Here is a 23,223-nt window from a genome sequence, read left to right on the forward strand (position 1 = left end):
GATTCCCAATACTCATTCAACTCCACATTACAACCCTCATATTATCTGGCTGAATGTGGGTGTTTGGCAGATAATTCAAAAACAGTGCTATATCTGAACCTTTCTGTGTGATCATCTTTTGAACATGAGGCTGTTACAATAAACTTGTTCATCATGACCTCTAACCAACACAGCATTCACATAATTTGACAAAATACTTGGGCACAACTTGGAAACCAAAGAAAATTAAGTGATCAAGACAGAAAAAAAACATTTTTGTAGTAAATTTTATTTTGGTCCTGAGGAGACAGATTAGTCAAAGAGTCCGAATCCCATGTCATCATCGGATTCTTCAGACTCCTCTTTCTTCTCTTCTTTCTTCTCCTCCGCTGTAGTGAGATATTAGACAAGAGAGAAAGACATAAGACCTTACAGGACTTGCAGGAGACCACAGTCCACTTCAACACTTGGTTAGTTCACATTCAGTTGACCAGTTGCACAGTACAAAGTCATACATTGTGTTACAATGACAAGTGAATATACCAAAAGCTCTGCATCAGTACTAAATAAACCACCTCCTACACTGTGCTTAATTTCATTTTAAACTACCCAACATAGGGATGTGCGAAACCACACATTTTTAAAATTAGTTAGTGGGTTCCCACACCAAGTCAACAAATTGGTAGTGAGAAGCTCTGTATACGGTAATTAGGCAGTTTCACTTTCAAATGACCCCGATCGGACGCGTTTCTTACGGGGCTGAGGAGAAGGGTCTTAAAACACTGCTTATGATGGGATGCTCAAACATACAGCAAGATGCAGTTCTCTCAAACATTCAGCATTTCTAGTAAAAACATTGATTTCCTGTAACAGGATCCTCTTTAAATAGCAGAAAATCTGTTTTGAATTTGGGATGGGTCACTATGGTCAACCGCACACCAAAGAACGGCATTTTAGACAATGCCATTTGCATACACAGGAACGGTATACAAAGCACACTAAAGAGAAAATGAAAAGACCAGGAAAGAACTAACCTGCAGGGGCGGCCGCAGTTCCTCCAGCAGCTGGTGCAGCAGAGCTGGAAACTGCCACAGCACCACCTGATGGCACACTGGCCAGTTTACTGAAACCTGTTAGTCCGTGACAAACAAAAACACTTGAGGATTTGTTCAGCATAGACTAGTAGTAATAGGCTTCTATCACTAACTCATCAGTTCAATGGTTACGGCTTAGGATCAATATGGTATCATCTCACATCTGTACCTACCACCCTTCTATCAAAGAAATAGCTCAGATGAATTTCTCATTATTACCAACCCTCATATCATTCCAAACCTGTATGCTATTATTTATTTTTCCCATACAGACGAAAAAACGAGAATTCCAAAGAATTTCCACACAGTTCCACATTTGTAAAAGCTCCAAAATGGACAAAAAAGTGCAATAAAAAGCACCAAGAATGTAGCCCATAAGATTTGTGCTCTGTATTCCAAGTATTCTAAATCAGTGATTCTTAACCGAGGGTAAGCAAAAAGAATTGGATTTTTCTTAAAATAGTGATTAGGGCTGGGTAAAAATATAGATTTTCTGATTAATCATTCATTCATCATAATTAATCTTCATCTGACCAATCTCGATATTGATTCTTGAAATCCCAAGATCAATCTTTTAATATGCAAAATACAGCAAAAAAATTTTTTTTACAGCATGTTGAGAGTAAAAGTTTGGTTTGATTTGCTCCATTTAATGTATGTTCAAAGATGAGATCCATGCAATCTGTTTGTTATTGAGGTCTCATTTAATATCCCTTCTGGGAGTCATTATACTGACGCACATCACAAACAGACACACAACAGTGCCAGAGCCCTTCTATAAAGATGAGCCTACAAGTTAAGCATTATATGGCATAAGGTGGCGGTCCCATTGACATTTTATGGGCAGTACTGTCTTAACACTCTCCTATGATGGGGCCGCGGAGGTTATCTCAGAAAATAAAATAATCTGACAGTGCTCCCCTGTCAGTGATAAAATGGAGAAAGGAGCTCTTAGCACTATTTCATGTATAAAACAAGCCCAGATGGGACTTGTGATAAAAATCAAGAATTGTTCAGCCACAGAAGCACACCAAATCTTAACCATTACCAAAATGCTGAATGAGACGTTTTTGTCTGCAAGCACTTTTCATGGTAAGTTTAAAGCGGCACTCTGACATGAATCATGAACGCAGCATCACGAATGCTATAGGAAAGTGGATAGCTACAGTCTATTGGCAGATTAATATTGTGGAGGATGAGAATTTAAGAGATTTAATGCCCATTGCATTGAATATGCTACCAATGAGGAAACTACAGTGCATCCAGAAAGTATTCACAGCGCTTCACTTTTTCCACATTTTGTTATGTTACAGCCTTATTCCAAAATGGATTAAATTAATATTTTCCTCAATTCTACAAACAATACCCCATAATGACAATGTGAAAGAAGTTTGTTTGAAATCTTTGCAAATTGATTAAATAAAAAACAGGGAAAATAAATCACATGTACATAAGTATTCACAGCCTTTGCTCAATACATTGTTGAAGCACCTTTGGCACCAATTACAGCCTCAAGTCTTTTTGAGTATGATGCTACAAGCTTGGCACACCTATTTTTGGGCAGTTTCTCCCATTCTTCTTTGCAGGACCTCTCAAGCTCCATCAGGTTGGATGGGGAGCGGCGGTGCACAGCCATTTTCAGATCTCTCCAGAGATGTTCAATCGGGTTCAAGTCTGGGCTTTGGCTGGGCCACTCAAGGACATTCACAGAGTTGTCCCGGAGCCACTCCTTTGTTATCTTGGCTGTGCTTAGGGTCGTTATCCTGTTGGAAGATGAACCTTCGCCCCAGTCTGAGGTCCAGAGCGCTCTGGAGCAGGTTTTCATCAAGGATGTCTCTGTACATTGCTGCATTCATCTTTTCCTCGATCCTGACTAGTCTCCCAGTTGCTGCTGCTGAAAAACATCCCCACAGCATGATGCTGCCACCACCATGCTTCACTGTAGGGATGGTATTGGCCAGGTGATGAGCGGTGCCTGGTTTCCTCCAGACATGACGCTTGCCATTCAGGCCAAAGAGTTCAATCTTTCTTTCTCATGGTCTGAGAGTCCTTCAGGTGCCTTTTGGCAAACTCCAGGCGGGCTGTCATGTGCCTTTTACGGAGGAGTGGGTTCCGTCTGGCCACTCTACCATACAGGCCTGATTGGTGGAGTGCTGCAGAGATGGTTGTTCTTCTGGAAGGTTCTCCTCTCCCCACAGAGAAATGCTGGAGCTCTGTCAGAGTGACCATTGGGTTCTTGGTCACCTCCCTGACAAAGGCCCTTCTCCCCCGATCGCTCAGTTTGGCTGGGCGGACAGCTCTAGGAAGCGTCCTGGTGGTTCCAAACTTCTTCCATTTACGGATGATGGAGGCCAATGTGCTCACTGGGACCTTCAATGCTGCAGACATTTTTCTGTACCCTTCCCCAGATCTGTGCCTCGATACAATCCTGTCTCGGAGGTCTACAGACAATTCCTTGGACTTCGTGGCTTGGTTTGTGCTCTGACATGCACTGTTAACTGTGGGACCTTATATAGACAGGTGTGTGCCTTTCCAAATCATGTCCAATCATCTGAATTTACCACAGGTGGACTCCAATCAAGTTGTAGAAACATCTCAAGGATGATTAGTGGAAACAGGATGCACCTGAGCTCAACTCTGTGTGTCATGGCAAAGGCTGTGAATGCTTATGTACATGTGATTTTTTTCATTTTTTATTTTTAATAAATTTGCAAAGATTTCAAACAAACTTCTTTCACGTTGTCATTATGGGGTATTGTTTGTAGAATTTTGAGAAAAATAATGAATTTAATCCATTTTGGAATAAGGCTGTAACATAAAATGTAGAAAAAGTGAAGCGCTGTGAATACTTTCCGGATGCACTGTATTTCTTTCAATTAGTCAAACTCCCACTTAGATTTTGGGAAACATTTAATGTTACTTGAATTGGTGATATTTGAGTGCATTTCTTTATACTGTGGAAGGCTTTGTTTGGAAAATGTTAATAAAGCATTATATTGTTACATGATGATTTCTTTCCTAAGAAAGAAAATGCATTTTGACAAGCATATATAGGTGTCAAATTTCAGCACTTTCAAATATGCAATTAATCACGATTCTCTACAAAAAATTATGCAAATAATCATGATTAAAAAAATGTAAATGACAGCACTAAATATATAAATATATACAGTTGAAGTCAGAAGTTTACAATACGCCTTAGCCAAAAACATTTAAATTGTTTTTCACAATTCCTGACATTTAATCGTAGAAAACATTCTACGATTAAATTAAAGAAATCTAACATTTCTTAAGTCAGTTAGGATCACTATTTTAAGTATGTGAAATGTCAGAATATTAGAGAGAATTATTTCTTTCATCACTTTCCCAGTGGGTCAGAAGTTTACATACACTTTATTAATATCTGGAGCATTGCCTTTAAATTGTTTAACTTGGGTTAAATCTTTTGGGTAGCTTTCCACAAGCTTCTCACTATAAGTTGCTGGAATTTTGGCCCATTCCTCCAGACAGAACTGGTGGAACTGAGTCAGGTTTGTCGGCCTCCTTGCTCACACACACCTTTTCAGTTCTGCCCACAAATTTGCTATCGGATTGAGGTCAGGGTTTTGTGATGGCCACTCCAATACCTTGACTTTATTTTCCTTAAGCCATTTTGCCACAACTTTGGAGGTATGCTTTGGGTCATTGTCCATTTGGAAGACCCATTTGCGACTGAGCTTTAACTTCCTGGCTGAAGTCTTGAGATGTTGCTTCAATATATCTACATAATTTTCCTTCCTCATGATGCCATCTATTTTGTGAAGTGCACCAGTCCCTCATGCAGCAAAGGACCCCCACAATATGATATTGCCACCTCCATGTTCATCGGCTTGCAAGACTCACCCTTTTTCCTCCAAACATAATGATAATTTTGGCCAAACAGTTAAATTTTTGTTTCAACAGACCAAAAGGACATTTCTCCAAAAATATCTTTGTCCCCATGTGCACTTGCGAACTGTAGTCTGGCTTTTTTATGGCAATTTTGGAGCAGTAGCTTCTTCCTTGCTGAGCAGCCTTTCAAATTATGTCAATATAGGACTCGTTTTACTGTGGATATAGATACTTGTCTACCTGTTTCCTCTAGCATCTTCACAAGGTCCTTTGCTGTTGTTCTGGGATTGATTTGCACTTTTCGCACCAAACTACGTTCATCTATAGAAGACGGAATGCTTATCCTTCCCGAGCGGTATGATGACTGCGTGGTCCCATGGTGTTTATACTTGCGTACTATTGTTTGTACAGATGAAGGTGGTACCTTCGGATGTTTGGAAATTGCTCAAGGATGAACCAGACTTGTGGAGGTCCACATTTTTTTTTTTCTTTTTTTCTGAGGTCTTGGCTGATTTCTTTTGATTTACCCATGATGTCAAGCAAGGAGGCACTGAGTTTGAAGGTAGGCCTTAAAATATATCCACAGGTACACCTCCTATCAGAAGCTAATTGTCTAATTGTCTAAAGGCTTAACATCATTTTCTGGAATTTTCCAAGCTGCTTAAAGGCACAGTTAACTTGGTGTATGTACACTTCTGACCCACTGGAATTGTGATATAGTCAATTATAAGTTAAACAATCTGTCTGTAAACAATTGTTGGAAAAATTACTCATGTCATGCACAAAGTAGATGTCCTAAATGACTTGCCAAAACTAAAGTTTGCTAATATTAAATCTGTGGAGTGGTTAAAAAATGAGTTTTAATAACTTTAACCTAAGTGTATGTAAACTTCTGACTTCAACTGTATATATACAGTATATATTAGGGATGCACCAATACGAAAATATTTGTCATCAGATCATTGTTTTGCTCAGAAATTATATTTTTAAATTGTACAGAGAGGTACATGGATTGAATCTGTTGAACACATGACAGGCCAAAATTTTAAAGAGAAACAATGAAAGACAAATAGATGAAGAAAAAATATAACTAAACTAAAAGCATGATGATTGATGTGAAAAGATTTTGTACTTCAAAACAACAGAGCTCACATTTTACATGTATGTACTGTATATAATAGAGCATTACAAATTCATACTATGCATATGTTGGGCAATTCCATGGAAATGTAAACTACATCATGGAAAAATAAAAAGTTATCAAAGGAGAAAAATGCCCTTTTAAGTTTTAGTGTAGTGATGCCATACAAGCCGATACGACAGTTTTTCCTCAATGTGAGAACGAGAATGATTATAAATTAAATATTACATGCTCTTGCCAACCCTTCTTTATTCTGTGGCTATCATTATTTCTGGATTGTGCATTTGAATTCACAGTTTTTACAAAGTGTGATAATTATAAATAAACCATCGGTTTTTCATATTGGTGTTTTCATGCTTAAACCTGATTTGATGACGGTTTTAATTTGGTCAATAATAAGCTGATCAATATCGGTGGCTGATACACTGGTGAATCCCTAATATATATATATATATATATATATATATATATATACAGGTGCATCTCAATAAATTAGAATGTCGTGGAAAAGTTCATTTATTTCAGTAATTCAACTCAAATTGTGAAACTCATGTATTAAATAAATTCAGTGCACACAGACTGAAGTAGTTTAAGTCTTTGGTTCTTTTAATTGTGATGATTTTGGCTCACATTTAACAAAAACCCACCAATTCACTATCTCAAAAAATTAGAATACATCATAAGACCAATAAAAAAAACATTTTTAGTGAATTGTTGGCCTTCTGGAAAGTATGTTCATTTACTGTATTTGTACTCAATACTTGGTAGGGGCTCCTTTTGCTTTAATTACTGCCTCAATTTGGCGTGGCATGGAGGTGATCAGTTTGTGGCACTGCTGAGGTGGTATGGAAGCCCAGGTTTCTTTGACAGTGGCCTTCAGCTCATCTGCATTTTTTGGTCTCTTGTTTCTCATTTTCCTCTTGACAATACCCCATAGATTCTCTATGGGGTTCAGGTATGGTGAGTTTACTGGCCAGTCAAGCACACCAACACCATGGTCATTTAACCAACTTTTGGTGCTTTTGGCAGTGTGGGCAGGTGCCAAATCCTGCTGGAAAATGAAATCAGCATCTTTAAAAAGCTGGTCAGCAGAAGGAAGCATGAAGTGCTCCAAAATGTCTTGGTAAACGGGTGCAGTGACTTTGGTTTTCAAAAAACACAATGAACCAACACCAGCAGATGACATTGCACCCCAAATCATCACAGACTGTGGAAACTTAACACTGGACTTCAAGCAACTTGGGCTATGAGCTTCTCCACCCTTCCTCCAGACTCCAGGACCTTGGTTTCCAAATGAAATACAAAACTTGCTCTCATCTGAAAAGAGGACTTTGGACCACTGGGCAACAGTCCAGTTCTTCTTCTCCTTAGCCCAGGTAAGACGCCTCTGACGTTGTCTGTGGTTCAGGAGTGGCTTAACAAGAGGAATACGACAACTGTAGCCAAATTCCTTGACATGTCTGTGTGTGGTGGCTCTTGATGCCTTGACCCCAGCCTCAGTCCATTCCTTGTGAAGTTCACCCAAATTCTTGAATCGATTTTGCTTGACAATAATAAGGCTGCGGTTCTCTCGGTTGGTTGTGCATCTTTTTCTTCCACACTTTTTCCTTCCACTCAACTTTCTGTTAACATGCTTGGATACAGCACTCTGTGAACAGCCAGCTTCTTTGGCAATGAATGTTTGTGGCTTACCCTCCTTGTGAAGGGTGTCAATGATTGTCTTCTGGACAACTGTCAGATCAGCAGTCTTCCCCATGATTGTGTAGCCTAGTGAACCAAACTGAGAGACCATTTTGAAGGCTCAGGAAACCTTTGCAGGTGTTTTGAGTGGATTAGCCGATTGGCATGTCACCATATTCTAATTTTTTGAGATAGTGAATTGGTGGGTTTTTGTTAAATGTGAGCCAAAATCATCACAATTAAAAGAACCAAAGACTTAAACTACTTCAGTCTGTGTGCATTGAATTTATTTAATACACGAGTTTCACAATTTGAGTTGAATTACTGAAATAAATGAACTTTTCCATGACATTCTAATTTATTGAGATGCACCTGTATATATATCTATGAGAGAGAGAGAGAGAGTATGTACTGACTGCCAAAATGAACAAAATAAAAAAAACTAATGATAAAATATTTGTACCAAGGTAAAAGGTACTCTTAAATCAAGACTTAAAAGGTCCTCTTAAATCAAGCAGTGCAGTTACTGACTGGCGTTTCATATGACAATGTACAATTAAAGATACATACGTTTTCTTTTGTAATAAGTGGAGTTGCATAAAATAATAAATTAATTATGCAATCAAATTTCTTTTTATTTATTTTTTAACATAGTAAGGATCAATTATTGAATTGTATTTATGTCTCAAAGTCTGCAAACGCACCTTTTACTAGAATTGTATTAAATTTATTTCTGATTTGTTATATCTGCTCTGTAGAAATCTGAAATTATCAAATTTTGCAACAGACTGCAGAGGACAGTAAATCTAATAATTAATTAATAATGAGAATATTTGTAATCTTACCAAATAATTCTTCCTCAAAAGTACTAAAATAAATTACTGGAATCGTTACTGGAACCAGAATTGTTACATTTCTTACAATTCCCATCCCTAGAAATGGTACTTGAGCCTCACTGATGGTGCTGTGGCGGTACTTGCATCAAAAAAGGTCGAGAAACATTGTTCTAAAGCCATTCAATAGCTTAGTGCAATGAACAGACCACAATTTAAGCCATTATTCCCTCAGATCAATTACCTAATTCACATCATGCAGTTCTCAAATCAAATATGGTGCAGGATGGATTACATTTATGGTCCTTTGTCCTTTTTAAGGAGCTTGACAGGCATGGTCACTACAAACCGTTATATGGAAAAGTGTGATGAAGATTCTTCAAAATTGTTTACAAGTTCATGGGGAAAATCAATGCAAGAGTGAGTAAACAAGGACATTTATTTATTTATAATTTGATGCCATATCAGCAGCAATGGCTATATTCATGGTGAAAACAACAGTATTTAAATTTAAACATTGTTTAGTACACAAGGACAATTTTAACTTTCAATTTTTCCTCAGCTAAGTATTTCTTAAAAAAAAAAAAAAAAAAAAAAAAAAAAAAAACAGCAGCTTACCTGTGGCAATCACCTCCTCTACATTTTTACCATTGAGCTCTGAGACTACCTACAAAAAAGGCAGACATTAATGCAGCAAAATGAGCACAATGTAAAAAGGTAGACCAACAAACATTCTCACCTTTTGTTCCCATCTGAGAGTTTATAATAGTTTTACCTTGTTCATGCGGTTGTCGTCAGCCTCGATGCCGACGCTCTCCAGGATCTTCTTGATGTCACCAGTGCTGGGGCTCTCTTTGCCTCCAAGGGCAGCGAGCAGGTAAGCAGCCACGTAACGCATCCTAGGACAAATTAATACATTTACATAAGTTCTCAAACGGCAACCACATTTATGCGTAATATATACAAGTGTTAAATATACCAGCGGTTCTCAAACGGTGGGTCACAGGTGATGCTAAATATACATAATAAAATCCAACCAACTACATATCGTTAGGTTAGGATTTAAGAAAAAACGAGCCAGACTATATTAGATTTTACTTGTAACTTAACCCAAAATATAATCCATTTTATTTTTCAGCCTGTCAATTCAATAATTGTGCATATTTTTGGGAGCATGCAACTTACATTAATATTAATATATTTCAATGTTTGGTTTTATTAACATTTTTGCTTTTGTACTTTAAAATTTCGGTAGTGTTTTTGGGTCACCACTTGATGTCCAATGTAAAATCAGGGTTCTGAAGCAAAGCCAATTGAACCTCTGATATATAGCTACTCTTCAAAGCTATGACTGTGTCTATTCAAAGGAATCCATTAAAAGCCATAATTTTGAATTACAGCTACATATTTGAGATTTTGGTAACCCTGCAGTACAGGGATGGGCAACTGGCGGCCTGCGGGACGTATACGGCCCTCTGTATCGTTGAATACGGCCTGTCGGACAAGATGGAGGATTGATTTTATTTTTTTGAAAAAGGGATTATGTAAAGATTGCATTCAGTTTATGATGTTATTACAACTACTGACAGAAGAGAACGCTTGTTCTTAGCAGACCTGCTGATCATGCTAGGATTCTAGCATGCAACATCTTACACTTGCTCATCATTTATAAGGTAAATTGAGATATATTTTACCTCAGCTTGTCAGCGACATAGCGCGCGCTATTGTTAATGTACGCAGGTGGAACCCATGTCTTTTGTTTGCCTGGATACGAAATCTGTCATTAAAGATTTAAATTTGATTCGCAAATACACCATTGATCAAGTGATCAAAGAGGCGTACAGTATGAGAGATACATACACCAGAGCTGCTCTCCTCACAGATGTAAAGGGTAAATAAAATAAGCGTAAAAGGCATCAAAAGTTTTTATGAAATCCGTGACAGCGCTTGTGAAAAACAAAAGTTGTTATAAGAGGGAGAAACTTTGAAGAAATGCCTGACTGATTGTTGAAAAGTCTTGTGAATAGAGAGAATGTTCTCTGATGCACGGGACTGTTCAGTCCATGTGTGTATGTTGTGGTGCTAAAATGTTTGTATTAATGCACTGAAATATGTTCTTGTATCCAGTATTGTTACTGATGATATTATTTAGATTTTAACTAATACCTATCAGCTGTTTTATGAGGTGGGGTTGAAAATGTTGTCTGTTCATTTGTGTGTTTGTCTGTTGCAAATGTAGATACATTTTCTTGAAAATGTAAGTCTGAAGTATATTGCTTGTCAACTGAACATGAATTTGTACGAGAACGGCATGTTTTAGTAAAAACGTATGTTACAAAATAATTATGTTAGTTTTTATAAATATTGTTAAAATGTTAATATAGGTAACAAAATCTTTAAAAGAACACTGCATTAGTCATGTATAGATTACCCACAATAATGAGAAAATTGAGTAAAGGGGTGAACATTGTTAGTGCGGATTTGTAATCCGGCCCCTTGGTAGAATGGAGACAAAATGTTGGCCCTCGCCCCCTTCAAAGTTGCCCATCCCTGCTGTGGGTTCAATACAAGTTAAGCTCAATCAACAGCATTTGTGGGATAATATTGATTACCACAAAAATTAATTTTAACACATTTTTTTTTTTTTTTTTTTTTATAAAAAGCAGCAAAAATCGAGATTACGGTGAGGAATTTACAATGAAAGTGAATGTGGATTTTTTTTTGGAGGGTTTAAAGGCAGAAATGTGAAGCGTATAACTTTATAAATGCACTTGCATTAATTCTTCTGTTAAAACTCATGTATTATTTGAGCTATAAAGTTATTTAAATAGTCATTTTTGGGTTTGTTGACATATTATAATGGTAACGAAGTTGTAAAATATTCTATAACTTTACACAGAAAAGGTAAGTGATTTTATCACACTAAAATGTTATGTGTTAACACACATTTCCTTTATGTTTTGAGGTAAAACTTTTAAACGATGAAAAATTGGCACCCATTCACTTCCATTGTAAGTGCCTCACTGAAACCTCGATTTTATTTATTTTTTTTTTAAAAGAAAAGGAGGAACGAGTCGAAATACATTTTTTGTGGTAATCAATATTATGCCACAAATGCTGTCGACTTAACTGAACTTGTATTGAACCCGGAATATTCCTTTAAACAAGACTCAATCTGAGCTCTTCTGCTACCAAAGATATACATGCTGAAAGAGCCTGTGGACTTTTAATGTGCATGTACTGGAGCACTGGCTCAAACATTAAACAATAAATCTCAAACAGTTTGGATGAGTGGTAGTGATGTACAGAACAGCCACATGGCAGAACTGGCTACTGCTACTTGTGTATCAATCTGAGACTTTATTTTATAGTACAGCCGCCCTGCGAGAGATGAAGGTCTGGCGATCTATTTTTTTATGTATGCATTTGTCGCTCATTTATGTGTCTTTTTCTGAATTAGTGTTTTTAATTCACTCACTTTGCGGAGAGAGGGAGTCTCGTGTGTTCGCTAGCAGGCTCGTGCAGGCGGAAAGGAAGCGGAAAGGCGACGAAAACCTGAAAAACGACGCTGTTGATGACGTCACATGAGAGGAGCCAATTGAGAGGCCGAAAAGCACGACGACCACCGGGGCGGAGTCTCTCTCTCTTTCTCGGTACACTAGGGTTGTGTTCTCATTTTTCTTCTTCTTTGTCATTTTTATTATTATTATTATTTTTATTTTTTTGTTTTTTTTGTTTTTTTGTTTAGTAGAACGAAAATGCCAGGGGTATACATGCATAAACATTCAAAAAACATATTATAAAAGTATATAAACATTATAAAAATCATAGAGAGAAATGGTTTTTAGGGCTTTGGAGTTGCTGGAGGTAGCAAGATTAACCAAATAGGATTTTAAATCCTTTCAAAAAATAGCAAAAGAGGGCACAACACATTGAAATTTACATTTGTGTATGGACAAACTTTGCTAAAATAAATAAATAAATAAATAAATAAAATAAAATTATCTTTTAAACCTACATCAAAATTATGACAGCCAAATAAGACACCTTTGTATGATACAGAAAAACTCTCTAACAGACATACCCGTATAAAGATACAGAAGTCTTTCCAAAAAGTTGCTGTATGTGTGCACTCCCAGAAAAGATGAAAGGCAGACTCTTCTTCAGCAACACAGAAAGCACACAGTGAGTACATTTCCAGATTTAATTTTTTAATTTTTTTTATTATTATTATTATTTTTTTTTTTTTTTACCGGTGTAACAATTTATAGGACACATCCTTGACCTTATTGGTGATCAAATATTTATGTGACAAGGTCCACACCTTCTTCTATGGGACGTCAGCAAAATAGTTGCTCCAATAAGACAAAATGGATGGGACAGAAATATCACATTCTGAAAGAGCTGCCTGTCATTATTTTTTTTGTTGTTGCCCCAAAACAGTTTGGGTGTAAAAGACCGTAAACCACAGATGCCCAAATTTGGTTGGATGGTTACAAATCCCACCCACTAGTGGCATACACACAACCTTCTGACACGAGGTGGCGCTACACCATACAGGCTAGAATTAACATCCTTAATAAATGTATTATCCTAGAATCTAACATTCTATTCTATTCTATTCTATTCTATTCTAAAAATAAATAAATAAATAAATAAATAAATAAATAAATAATCTTCAAAAATATTATGTAAAAAAATACACCGAGCACCGAATAAAATCTTGCCAGCAGAGGTCGTTGTTTATAATCAGCATATAAACAAAAATGAGTGTCTGATGTCCCATTGTCGTGAGGAATAGATTACTACTCATCGCCTTTTTGGTATTGAAGGATTTATAAGGTAAATATACTATATTTACATTATCCCATCAGGTTTGCTCCAATACTGTACTTAGCTGTGTCGCTCATCACAAATTCACTGTAAAGTTTATGAACAATGCTTTTCTTTTAGAGAGCATTCTTTTAATAACTGAAAAGGTTGTAGGGTGTTCTTAAAGTTTATTTCAGCTAAGAGTTGGACATACAATATATTGTACTTATAAGCCTGTATATTATTTAGAATAGCACTTAACTGGACAACAGTGTCAGAAGTGAACATTATTATTATTATTATTATTATTATTATTAAGAGGCAGTTTGCTCCCTAAAATCTATTCGATTTTGATGTAAGTTTCAAGTTTTATAGTAGTTGTTGGGAGTGTTTCCTTCACATTCAGCATTTTCAGTGCACTTTTTTTTTTTTTTTTTTTACATTACAGCCTCTTTAATAAAGTGTCAGTGTCTGCAAAGGGACTAAACCGACTTAAATTTTGAAAAAGGGGAGACTAGGTCTAGTTGTCAATCTGTAAGTGAATACTGTATGTCTCAGGGATTACTTCTGAAAGTCATTTTCTGTATAGCCACAAACCTTAAAGTCTCAGCCACAAAAAAGTATATATCATAAACATCTCAAAGACATCTGCTGAATGTTTTATTGACATCCGTGACATACTTACTGACATACGTCTTATAGACGTATTGCAGATGAGCAAACAACTTTAAAAATATGTCTTCCAGATCTAAACACACATCAAATAGACTCCTGGGTGATGCACTTGTGCTATCAGGGATGTTTCCAACATTATTACATAGTAAAAAAATATGCAATTATTTAAATATACTTTAAAGGACTAGTTCACCCAAAATTGAAAATTCTGTCATCATTTACTCACCCTCATGCTGTTTCAAACCTGTGACTTTCTATCTTCCATTGAACACAAAAGGAGATGTCAGGCAGACTGTTAGCATCAGTCACCATTCTCTTTCATTGCATCTTTTTTCCTTTCAATGAAAGTGAATGGTGACAGAGGCTAAAATGTTGCGTAACATCTCCTTTTGTGTTACACAGGAGAAAGAAAGTCATGCAGTGTGGAACAACATGAGGGTGGGTAAATGATAACAGAATTTTTATGTCAGGTGTCACACTATATGGGGTAGGTTGTCCAATATAGGAGCCTGCCATTAAATAGCCTTTTATAGGCTTTTCAGCAAAATCTAAAAAGGAAAAAATTACAAAGCATAAAACGATTCATATAACAGCAAAAATGTAAAAGAAATATTTATATTGATATCGTTATTAATGAATTTCATAAACTTACTTTTAATACACATGGCCTGACCAGACATTCTCCCTAAATTTTCTTTTGCGTTTTACTGAGGAAAGAAAATTATTTGGAACCGCATGATTCTGAATAAATGATGACAAAACTTTCATTTTTGGTTGAACTATTCCTTTTATTTGATCATGCGAGTGTAAAATCATCATGAAAAGGTCTCTGACAGACAGAAAGCTTTGTGAGAATGTTAGTGATGTATGCAGACCATCAGGCTGTCTATAGAACTGATGTCAATGTCAGATAAGGTGGACTGTAGAAAACGTGTGACAGATGAGTGATAAAGGATGTGAGAAATGTTAAAGGAATAGTTCACACAAAAATGCAAATTCTGTCATCATTTACTCACCCTCATATTGTTCAAAACCCACGTGACTTACTTCCAAGTCTTCTATTTCTTCTGTGGAACACAAAATGAGAAATTTTTAAGAATCTTTACACAGGGGGGCCTGGGTAGTTCTGTGAGTACTGACGCTAACATCCACCCCTGGAGTCGCGAGTTCGAATCCAGGGTGTGCTGAGTGACTCCAGCCAGGTCTCCTAAGCAACCAAATTTGCCCGGTTGCTAGGGAGGGTATAGTCACATGGGGTAACCTCCTCATGGTCACTATAATGTGTGGTTCTCACTCTCGGTGGGGCGCGTGGTGAGTTGCGCGTGGATGCCATGGAGAACAGCATGGGCCTCCACACGCGCTACGTCTCCGCGGTAACGCGCTCAACAAGCCACGTGATAAGATGCGTGGATTGATGGTCTCGGACGCGGAGGCAACTGAGATTCATCCTCCGACACCCGGATTGAGGCGAGTCACTACACTGCCACAAGGACTTAGAGCGAATTGGGAATTGGGCATTCCAAATTGGGGAGAAAAAATCTTTACACAGCTCTTTTCCATACAGGTAAGATTTGCAAAATAGATTGACAGCCTTAATTTTTTCTTTATTTAGTTTAGCATTGGCATTTCTATCACAATCTCACAAATCTTTTTCAGTTCCATCATGAAAACCAAGAGGTTTGTAAAAAAAATAAATAAATAAAAAACTTAAAAAAGTTGTGTCAACTTAAGATGAAAAGTTGTTTAAAAAGAACATAAAATTAAAGGGATGGTTCACCCAAAAATGAAAATTCAATGATTGTTTACTCACCCCTGTTTTTTTTATAACCCTATATGACTTTCTTTCTTTTTCTTAACACAAAGGGAGAAATTGTAAAAAAAAAAATTGTGTTCAGTGATGTCATACAATGGCAGTTTATGGTGACTACCTCTTCAAGCTTCAAAATAACGCAGAAGTATAATTCAGAAGTCTAATAAATTATTCCACAAGACTCATGATTGTTATGAAAGCATACGATAAGTTTTGGTGAGAAACAAACTGAAATCTAATGTATTATTTAGTGAAACAGTTCACTGACCGTTGATCGCCTGTGTGCGTTCATGATAGGGCACAAGAGCAACAGTTCACGCAACTCCCTCACGAGATTGTGGCGTTCAAGCGAAAACTCATTTTGTTTATCTAAAAACAGGTCCTCCACAGTGATAGTGACAACAAAGCACAACACAGCTGCACAAAAAACAGAGAAAAGAACTTACTATATATGTCTGAAGAGTTTGTAGTCAAAGCATTTATGAATATCTATGCCCAGCCGTATTTTTTTATTCGGAAATCAAACAAAAATATATGCTACAGGCAGTCACATTCACACAGTGTCCAAACTTAATGGCAAACGACACGTGATAAAAGGTTTATTTTCTATGGTAATCAGATTTTTTTGTCCTAACCAGCAGTGATGAGCGACGGTATATTCTATCGATTGCTTGTTTTCTATTTTCGGCATCACGCGGGTAACTCCGTCCGCTGTAAACTGGCATTGGTCCAAAAACTTTCAAAAAAGGCTGGACATAGAAATGCATCAATTCTTCAACTACAAACTCTTCAGACATGTTTAGTACTGTAAGTTCTGTTTAGTAAGTTCTTGTTAAATGAGCTTAATGTCTTTTTAAGTCAACTTTACTTTCTTTCAAGAAGACACACATGGGCCTCAACACTTTACACACTCTTAGAAAAAAAAGGTTCTTTGGGGTTCTATATAGAACCCTTGGGTTCTTTACTCAGCTCCAAAGAACCCTTTTTGCCAAAAAGGTTCTATTTACAAAGATTTACAAAAGGGTTCTTTAGGCTGACAATTGCTTAATGTACGTATGTACAGTATGTTTGTGTATGTATAATTTACATTATTAAAAGTTGTATTTATAAATAGTTTTGGACAATACACTACATTACTTTTGCATTTGCATTTCATACTGCAGAAAAATATTACTCTTACAAATTACTTCTTCAACTTTGTGTTTAATTAGAAAAGGATAAATTACTTTCTCTTTAAGAGGACAGGTTTATCTCAGTATCAGTCTACGTCTGCAGTACAGACTCATAATTCAACAACAGATGCATAAAATTGTGTTTATCATAAAAAGCAAACAACTTGAGCATGTAGCGCTGGTTATTTTTGTCCTATCTACATAGCACAAAGGCGCATTTAGCTTGCTCACAGACGTGAAACTCAGGCGAGTGATCAAAACGTGAGGCTCCTGTTTCAAGTTTCAGCTGCCATGGAAAGTCGGTTGAGCAGAAAGCCTGAGAGGGCAATATTACCCTGGTAAGTGAGAGAAATAAATTTATTTGATCTTATTTTTATTTATTTTGACCTAACTCCTTTTCATTAATGACTTACATGTTTATTTTAGCAAGAACAAAGAAGTCAACAAAACTATTTTGTTCAGGTTTCCAGGAGCACATCACAGTGCTGTAAGCGATTTCAGCCTTTCTACTTCCATGAGACTGAGCTGTTGGATCAGCCACGCCCCCTCTTTCCAAAACCCTGCCCTCCAAAGATACCAAAATGAGCTTTATTGAGAGCAGAAACATTGTTAAAAGCAACAGCTTGTAAATAGTGCCCTCAACTGACAACTGTTATGAGCAACATGGCATAAAATTGCAGTATGCCTCAATAATTCGCTGCAACTACAGTACTATGAAAACGCGCAAAATGATCGACAGGCAGAAAGCGTCATTGTCCGTGGACCGCGGTCACATATTTGTTTGCTATTTACAGAGTCTACAGCTGTCACAGAAACCATTGAGATATATCAGGACACTTATTTTGTTAATATCTTTCAGGGAGTAGGAACATTTTTTGCATAACTTTCCATGAAAAAAATCGCTTACAGCACCTTTAAAGAGAATGTCAAATGTCTAATGTCAAAGAAAGGAAGTTCTGGAAATGTTTCGATTTCTCGAAACATTTGGTGTGTGTAGTTTTATTGTAATTTACAAAAATATAATATAATATATATATATATATATATATATATATATATATATATATATATATATATATATATATATATATATATATATTAAATTGAAGATGGCATATTAATTGAACATTGGTTTTTAGCAAAGATCTTCACCTAACTCAGAGAGCACTTCCAACATCATTAGAGCTATGAGAAGTGAAAGTCAAAAGGGTACATTTGACTTCAAAACAATGACATAAACAATAGATAGTCATAAAAGGTATATCTTTTCCCATTATTTCTCATTATTTTGCATTGTATCAAGGTTTTTATGATATTAAAAAAATATTAATTTCTGTTCTCTCTCTGGAGTGCAGCATTACTTATTTCTTCATACAGATAAAATGCAACTCTCCTCTTCTAAGTTTTAGGATGTAATTTAGAGACATACCAATTTCTCTTACAGGGATCAGCACATCCATCCTCAACCTAATCTTTCATATGGTGTCCAGACCCCTCAGAGAGTGCAGAGAGTCGGCATCAAACTGATGACATGGAGATGGCTGAAGTGGAGTGAAGTTTTGTTTAATTTGTTGTATCCAAAAGACCTCACTCAGTGTGTTTCATTGTAACCATGCTGTAGAAAAGACCCCAAAATTATTCTGGATCTGCCCCAGTGCTAAAATAAAACAGATTTTCATAGGTCATTTATATTATTTATTTATTTTTCACTACAGTTTTGTATTTATTTATTAATCATGGAGTGGTGGTGGTATAGTGGACTAAAGCCCTAAACTGGTAAGCAGAAGATTGTTGGTTCAATCCCCACAGCCACCACCATTGTGTCCTTGAGCAAGGCACTTAACTCCAGGTTGCTCCAGGGGGATTGTCCCTGTAATAAGGGCACTGTAAGTTGCTTTGAATAAAAGCATCTGCCAAATGCATAAATGTAAATCTTACTTATGGTTATAGTTTGTATTTACATTTAATGTCAGATTACATACAATATTACTACCTTTAGACTTTTAGCTTATTATTACAAACATGTGGATTTATTAAGTCAGTTGTTATAACAGTTGCATCATGAATTGTGTTATTTATTGACTGTATTGTTGTAAATAAACAATTTATTAAAAATGCTTAAGTAAATAATTCTTAAATGTGGTTTATGTGGTTATTTCACTTTCTTAGTGATATACTGTAGTATCTATATTAACTATTTAATTCACTTATCCATTAAACGTTCCTCTGGTAATAAAACAAAATTTAAAAACTAAAGAAAAAACAAATGTTATGATTCCATGTTGGGAACCCCTGCTAAAAGGTTCTATATAGAACTATTTCACCTGGCTCAAAGATCACTTTAGGGTTATTTTTATAGAACCCTTAAAACGGGTTCCATATACAACCTTTTTGGGGTTCCAAATATGAAGTGAGCAATAGAACCCTTTTAGGTTCTATATGGAACCTTTTCTTCTAAGAGTGCATGCAAATCAAAAAGATGAGCTTTGAACTATTGCTACATGACAAATAACTGAAAGTGACAACAAAAACAATAACCAACAGCATAAATAAAAGCTGCAAACAGTAATTTTTTTTTTGAAAAAAGACAGTAACACTGCAATTTGCACAATTCATTTATGCGGCAGTGCATGCTGTGAATTCGAATAATTGAGCGTGATGTGAGTAATTCTCGACTTATATTTTTTTATTTCAGCTGAATAGTTTTTCTAAGTTCAATAACTCATCGCAAGTTCAGCCAACAAACACTTGGATAATTGAGTTATCTCAACAAGATCAGTGCAGGGCAGTTATTAAAACTCTACATTTTAAGTTATGATAACTAAAAGGCAAAATATTTTTTTCTACTGTGTTGTTAGGGAAACCCTGATTTGTAATTACACAAGTTACATTGAACCCCAAAAGTATTGACACAAAAATGTATGAATGTCATTGCATTAGATAACACAGTATCAAAACATTTGGCAGTTTTTCTACAGAAATATAGTACAAAGACAATTGTTTAAAATTAAAAAACAATGGATATTCTGATCAAAATAAAGACAAAAATTATTTTGACACTTTTTGGATAGTCAATTTTAACCTGTGATTACTCTGCTTGGACACCTGTGTGAACATGTAGAGAACTAACTTTATGTGAAAAGAAAGAGAAAACAATGACAACTCAGGTCTGCAGGACTTACTCTGGGATTTGCTCCCATCTTCTTATTTCCCCTCCCATGTCTTTTCACCCTTTGTCCTTTTTGAACACCCTTATTTACTTCACTCTCTCTTCCCTTGTACATTAGCAGCCTCTGTTCCAGTAAGTCCTATCAATGGTTGGTATAGGGTTTCTGAACATAATCTCTCAATGGGATGCATTGTAGGGACTACCTGTTGATTCAGGATAAATTTGAGTCTGGTGGCTTTGGCTCCGTCTAGTTTGTCCCATCATTCATCAGGCTTGTTTTAGCTGTACTGCACAGAATAAAAAGCTTCAGAGGCTTAAGTATTTAAAGAACAGCCTGAAAACTAGTGCTTCTAGAAAAGGTATTTATCTAATTGACAACTTGAAGAAATTTCTGTTTGTCCTTTTTTGCTTTTAATAGAAAAGACACAAATCCCCAGTTGTTGATCATGTATGGAGATAGAATTGTTGCATATTACCATACAAATGGAAAGAGATTCACAAATAGAAAGTTGGTTCACAAATAAATTTAATGAGATCCACAAATTTATGTTAGGAGTTTCACAAAAATGAAACGATCAAAAATTATCATTATGAATCTTAATTGGCACTTTGCTTGAATAGGGCACACACAAAAAAACTTTTTTTAAAGTAATAATGGCATAAATCCCATGTTCTTTTGAGAGAGAACTATGAGATGTGTTAGATTAACTTTTCTATAACATAAAATAAACATAGCATGAGAATTAGCTAGTTTTAAACACATCAAATGTCTGTAATTTCAGTGTTGACTGCATTTTGTGAGGTACCCTGTTACCAAAGTTATTGTACAAAAAATTATGAAACAAAGATTTTTCTTTAATTTTAGGCAAATTAAAGTTTATCATTAACTACAAACCAACATTTAGTGGCAAACTAGCTAGACCCTAGATAGCAGACTGTTACCCATTCTGGTATATTTCTATTTTATTGAAAACTTTTTAACTGGAATGTGAACTTGAAATGGACTAAAACGTAATCTTAGGCAAATTATTTTAATTATTTGTTTTAATTACAGATCTGCTTCTTAGTCAATAACCTGCAGCATTTAATCTGTATTAATGCATCATGTCTAACAATAGTTCAGTAAAGACTTAAAAACTGTAGAAATGTTTTACCTCTATATTATTTTTTAATGCATGTAATTGTAGTAAATATATATAGTTGCCAAAAAGGTCTTTGCATGTCACCAGGGCCGTAGCTAATGGGGTGAAAGGTGGTAACGATTCTAGGGGCCCACAGGTCCAGGGGGGCACAAAACAAATTTTAAACTGTACATTTTCATATGAAAGGGGCCCAGAGCAATATAAAGTCAGGGGTCCCAGAATTCCTTGCTATGGCCCTGCATGTCACGGAAAGCTACATCGACAATGTGCAGTTAGGCAAAGAAATGTGTGATGCAGCGGTTTCTTTCAGGATCAAAGCACATGCTTATCACGTTCTACTAAAAAGAGTGAAGCTCTTAAAGTGATAAAACATTTGTTCTTTGGTTTCATGAAAGAAAAAAATTTTTTGGAAAGAAATTAACTGGTTATTAACTGGTTACCAGCATTTAAAATTAACGTATTCACAATTGAAAGGGACCTGTTTTCGGTTACATTCTGCAAAAAAACATTTTAGTCCCTGTTAAAATCTGAAAACAGTGATATTATACATTGTGTTTAGCTCAGATCACGCTTTTTATTTTCAGGCTAGCTAAAACGCATGCTCGTTCTCGAGTTAATTGACAGGCAATGTCTGTATCTAAAAAGGTGATTGGCCCTTTTACCTGTAAGGAGGGACTTCCTTTTCTACACCCACCACATTGGGTGTTCCTATTTCTCCCATTCATTTAATACAAGTGCTCTGTCTCTGTTTGTACCCTGTTCTTAGAAAGTGACAATTATGATTTGAGACAATTGACAGTTTAAGATTCATAACTCAATACGTTATATAATCTCTTTCTCTTTTATCACACAAACATACAGAAAAAAAGAGAGACAGAGTAAAGGAGAGCGAGAGAGAAACAGGTGTTTTATTCATAAATAAAGAACAAAGTGTATGGTTGGGACAGTTGAGTATCATTTCAAGGAGCAATAATTAGTTAGTATTAAAAAAAGAAAGGTAGAGAATCAAATGTCACCCTCCCAACACACACACACACACACACACACACGTTTGGTTTTATATCATCGCGGGAACTTTCCATAGACTTCTATTTATTTTATAGGGATCTAACGATAATTTCTATCCCCTAAACCTAACCCTCACAGAAACCTTTTTTCATTTTTTCATTTTTTCATTTTCAAAAAAACATCGTTTAGTACGTTTAATAAGTCATTTCCCTCGTGGGGACTGCTGGCTGGTCCCCACAATGTAGGTGATCTCAGGTTTTACTATCCTTGTGGAGACATTTGGTCCCCACAATGGAGGTTAAACCTCTATACACACACACACACACACACACACTCACACACACACACACAAATCTGCCTTTATTGAGCATTTGTCACCCCAGAGGGATCCTTTTACAGAATAAAGGCTGAGCAAACCCTTTCATTGTCATAGTATTTTTGTGGTTCTCAGTCTTCTGCGACACTATGCTGCATTTTCACTAATGGTTATTTGAACAGGCCAGACTGTACGTGAGCAGCTTTGATGGAGTCTGCTGCGGCTCTGTGCTGCTGTCAGATTCAGTCTTTGATCCTGCATATTGCTGCTCTGAAGTGTCCAATCCCTGTGCTTACTGCACATGGTTTTTAAGTCCAGAAAACATTGTGTTGTTTACAGTGTAGTCAGAATTTGCCATGGTTGCAGAAACACACATTTTATCCTTGGTTTAAAAGACACAAACAGAAAGAAACTCCTTTGGACACACACAACAATAAATTCAAACCAACCCCATAAATGTACACACACAAATACATTTGAGCAAATGTTCTGAGATCTGTAGAGGAAACTTACATGTTCATC

At 36.2% G+C, this 23,223-nt stretch overlaps 1 protein-coding gene across 1 annotated transcript; it reads right to left on the bottom strand.

The window, feature by feature from the left end:
• Nucleotides 1-250: 250 nt before the first annotated feature.
• On the bottom strand, nt 251-12,205 carry LOC127451215 (60S acidic ribosomal protein P2-like). The gene is made up of 5 exons (XM_051715732.1): nt 12,076-12,205; nt 9,373-9,496; nt 9,216-9,264; nt 1,014-1,109; nt 251-368 (listed from the first exon to the last, which is right to left on the bottom strand). The coding sequence occupies exons 2-5, from the start codon at nt 9,493-9,495 to the stop codon at nt 292-294; spliced, it is 345 nt and encodes a 114-aa protein (XP_051571692.1). The 5' UTR covers nt 9,496; nt 12,076-12,205; the 3' UTR covers nt 251-291.
• Between the last annotated feature and the right edge of the window lie 11,018 nt (nt 12,206-23,223).

Source organism: Myxocyprinus asiaticus, chromosome 2 (genome assembly GCF_019703515.2).
Source record: "Myxocyprinus asiaticus isolate MX2 ecotype Aquarium Trade chromosome 2, UBuf_Myxa_2, whole genome shotgun sequence".
In the NCBI taxonomy this organism is placed as follows: Eukaryota; Metazoa; Chordata; class Actinopteri; order Cypriniformes; family Catostomidae; genus Myxocyprinus; species Myxocyprinus asiaticus.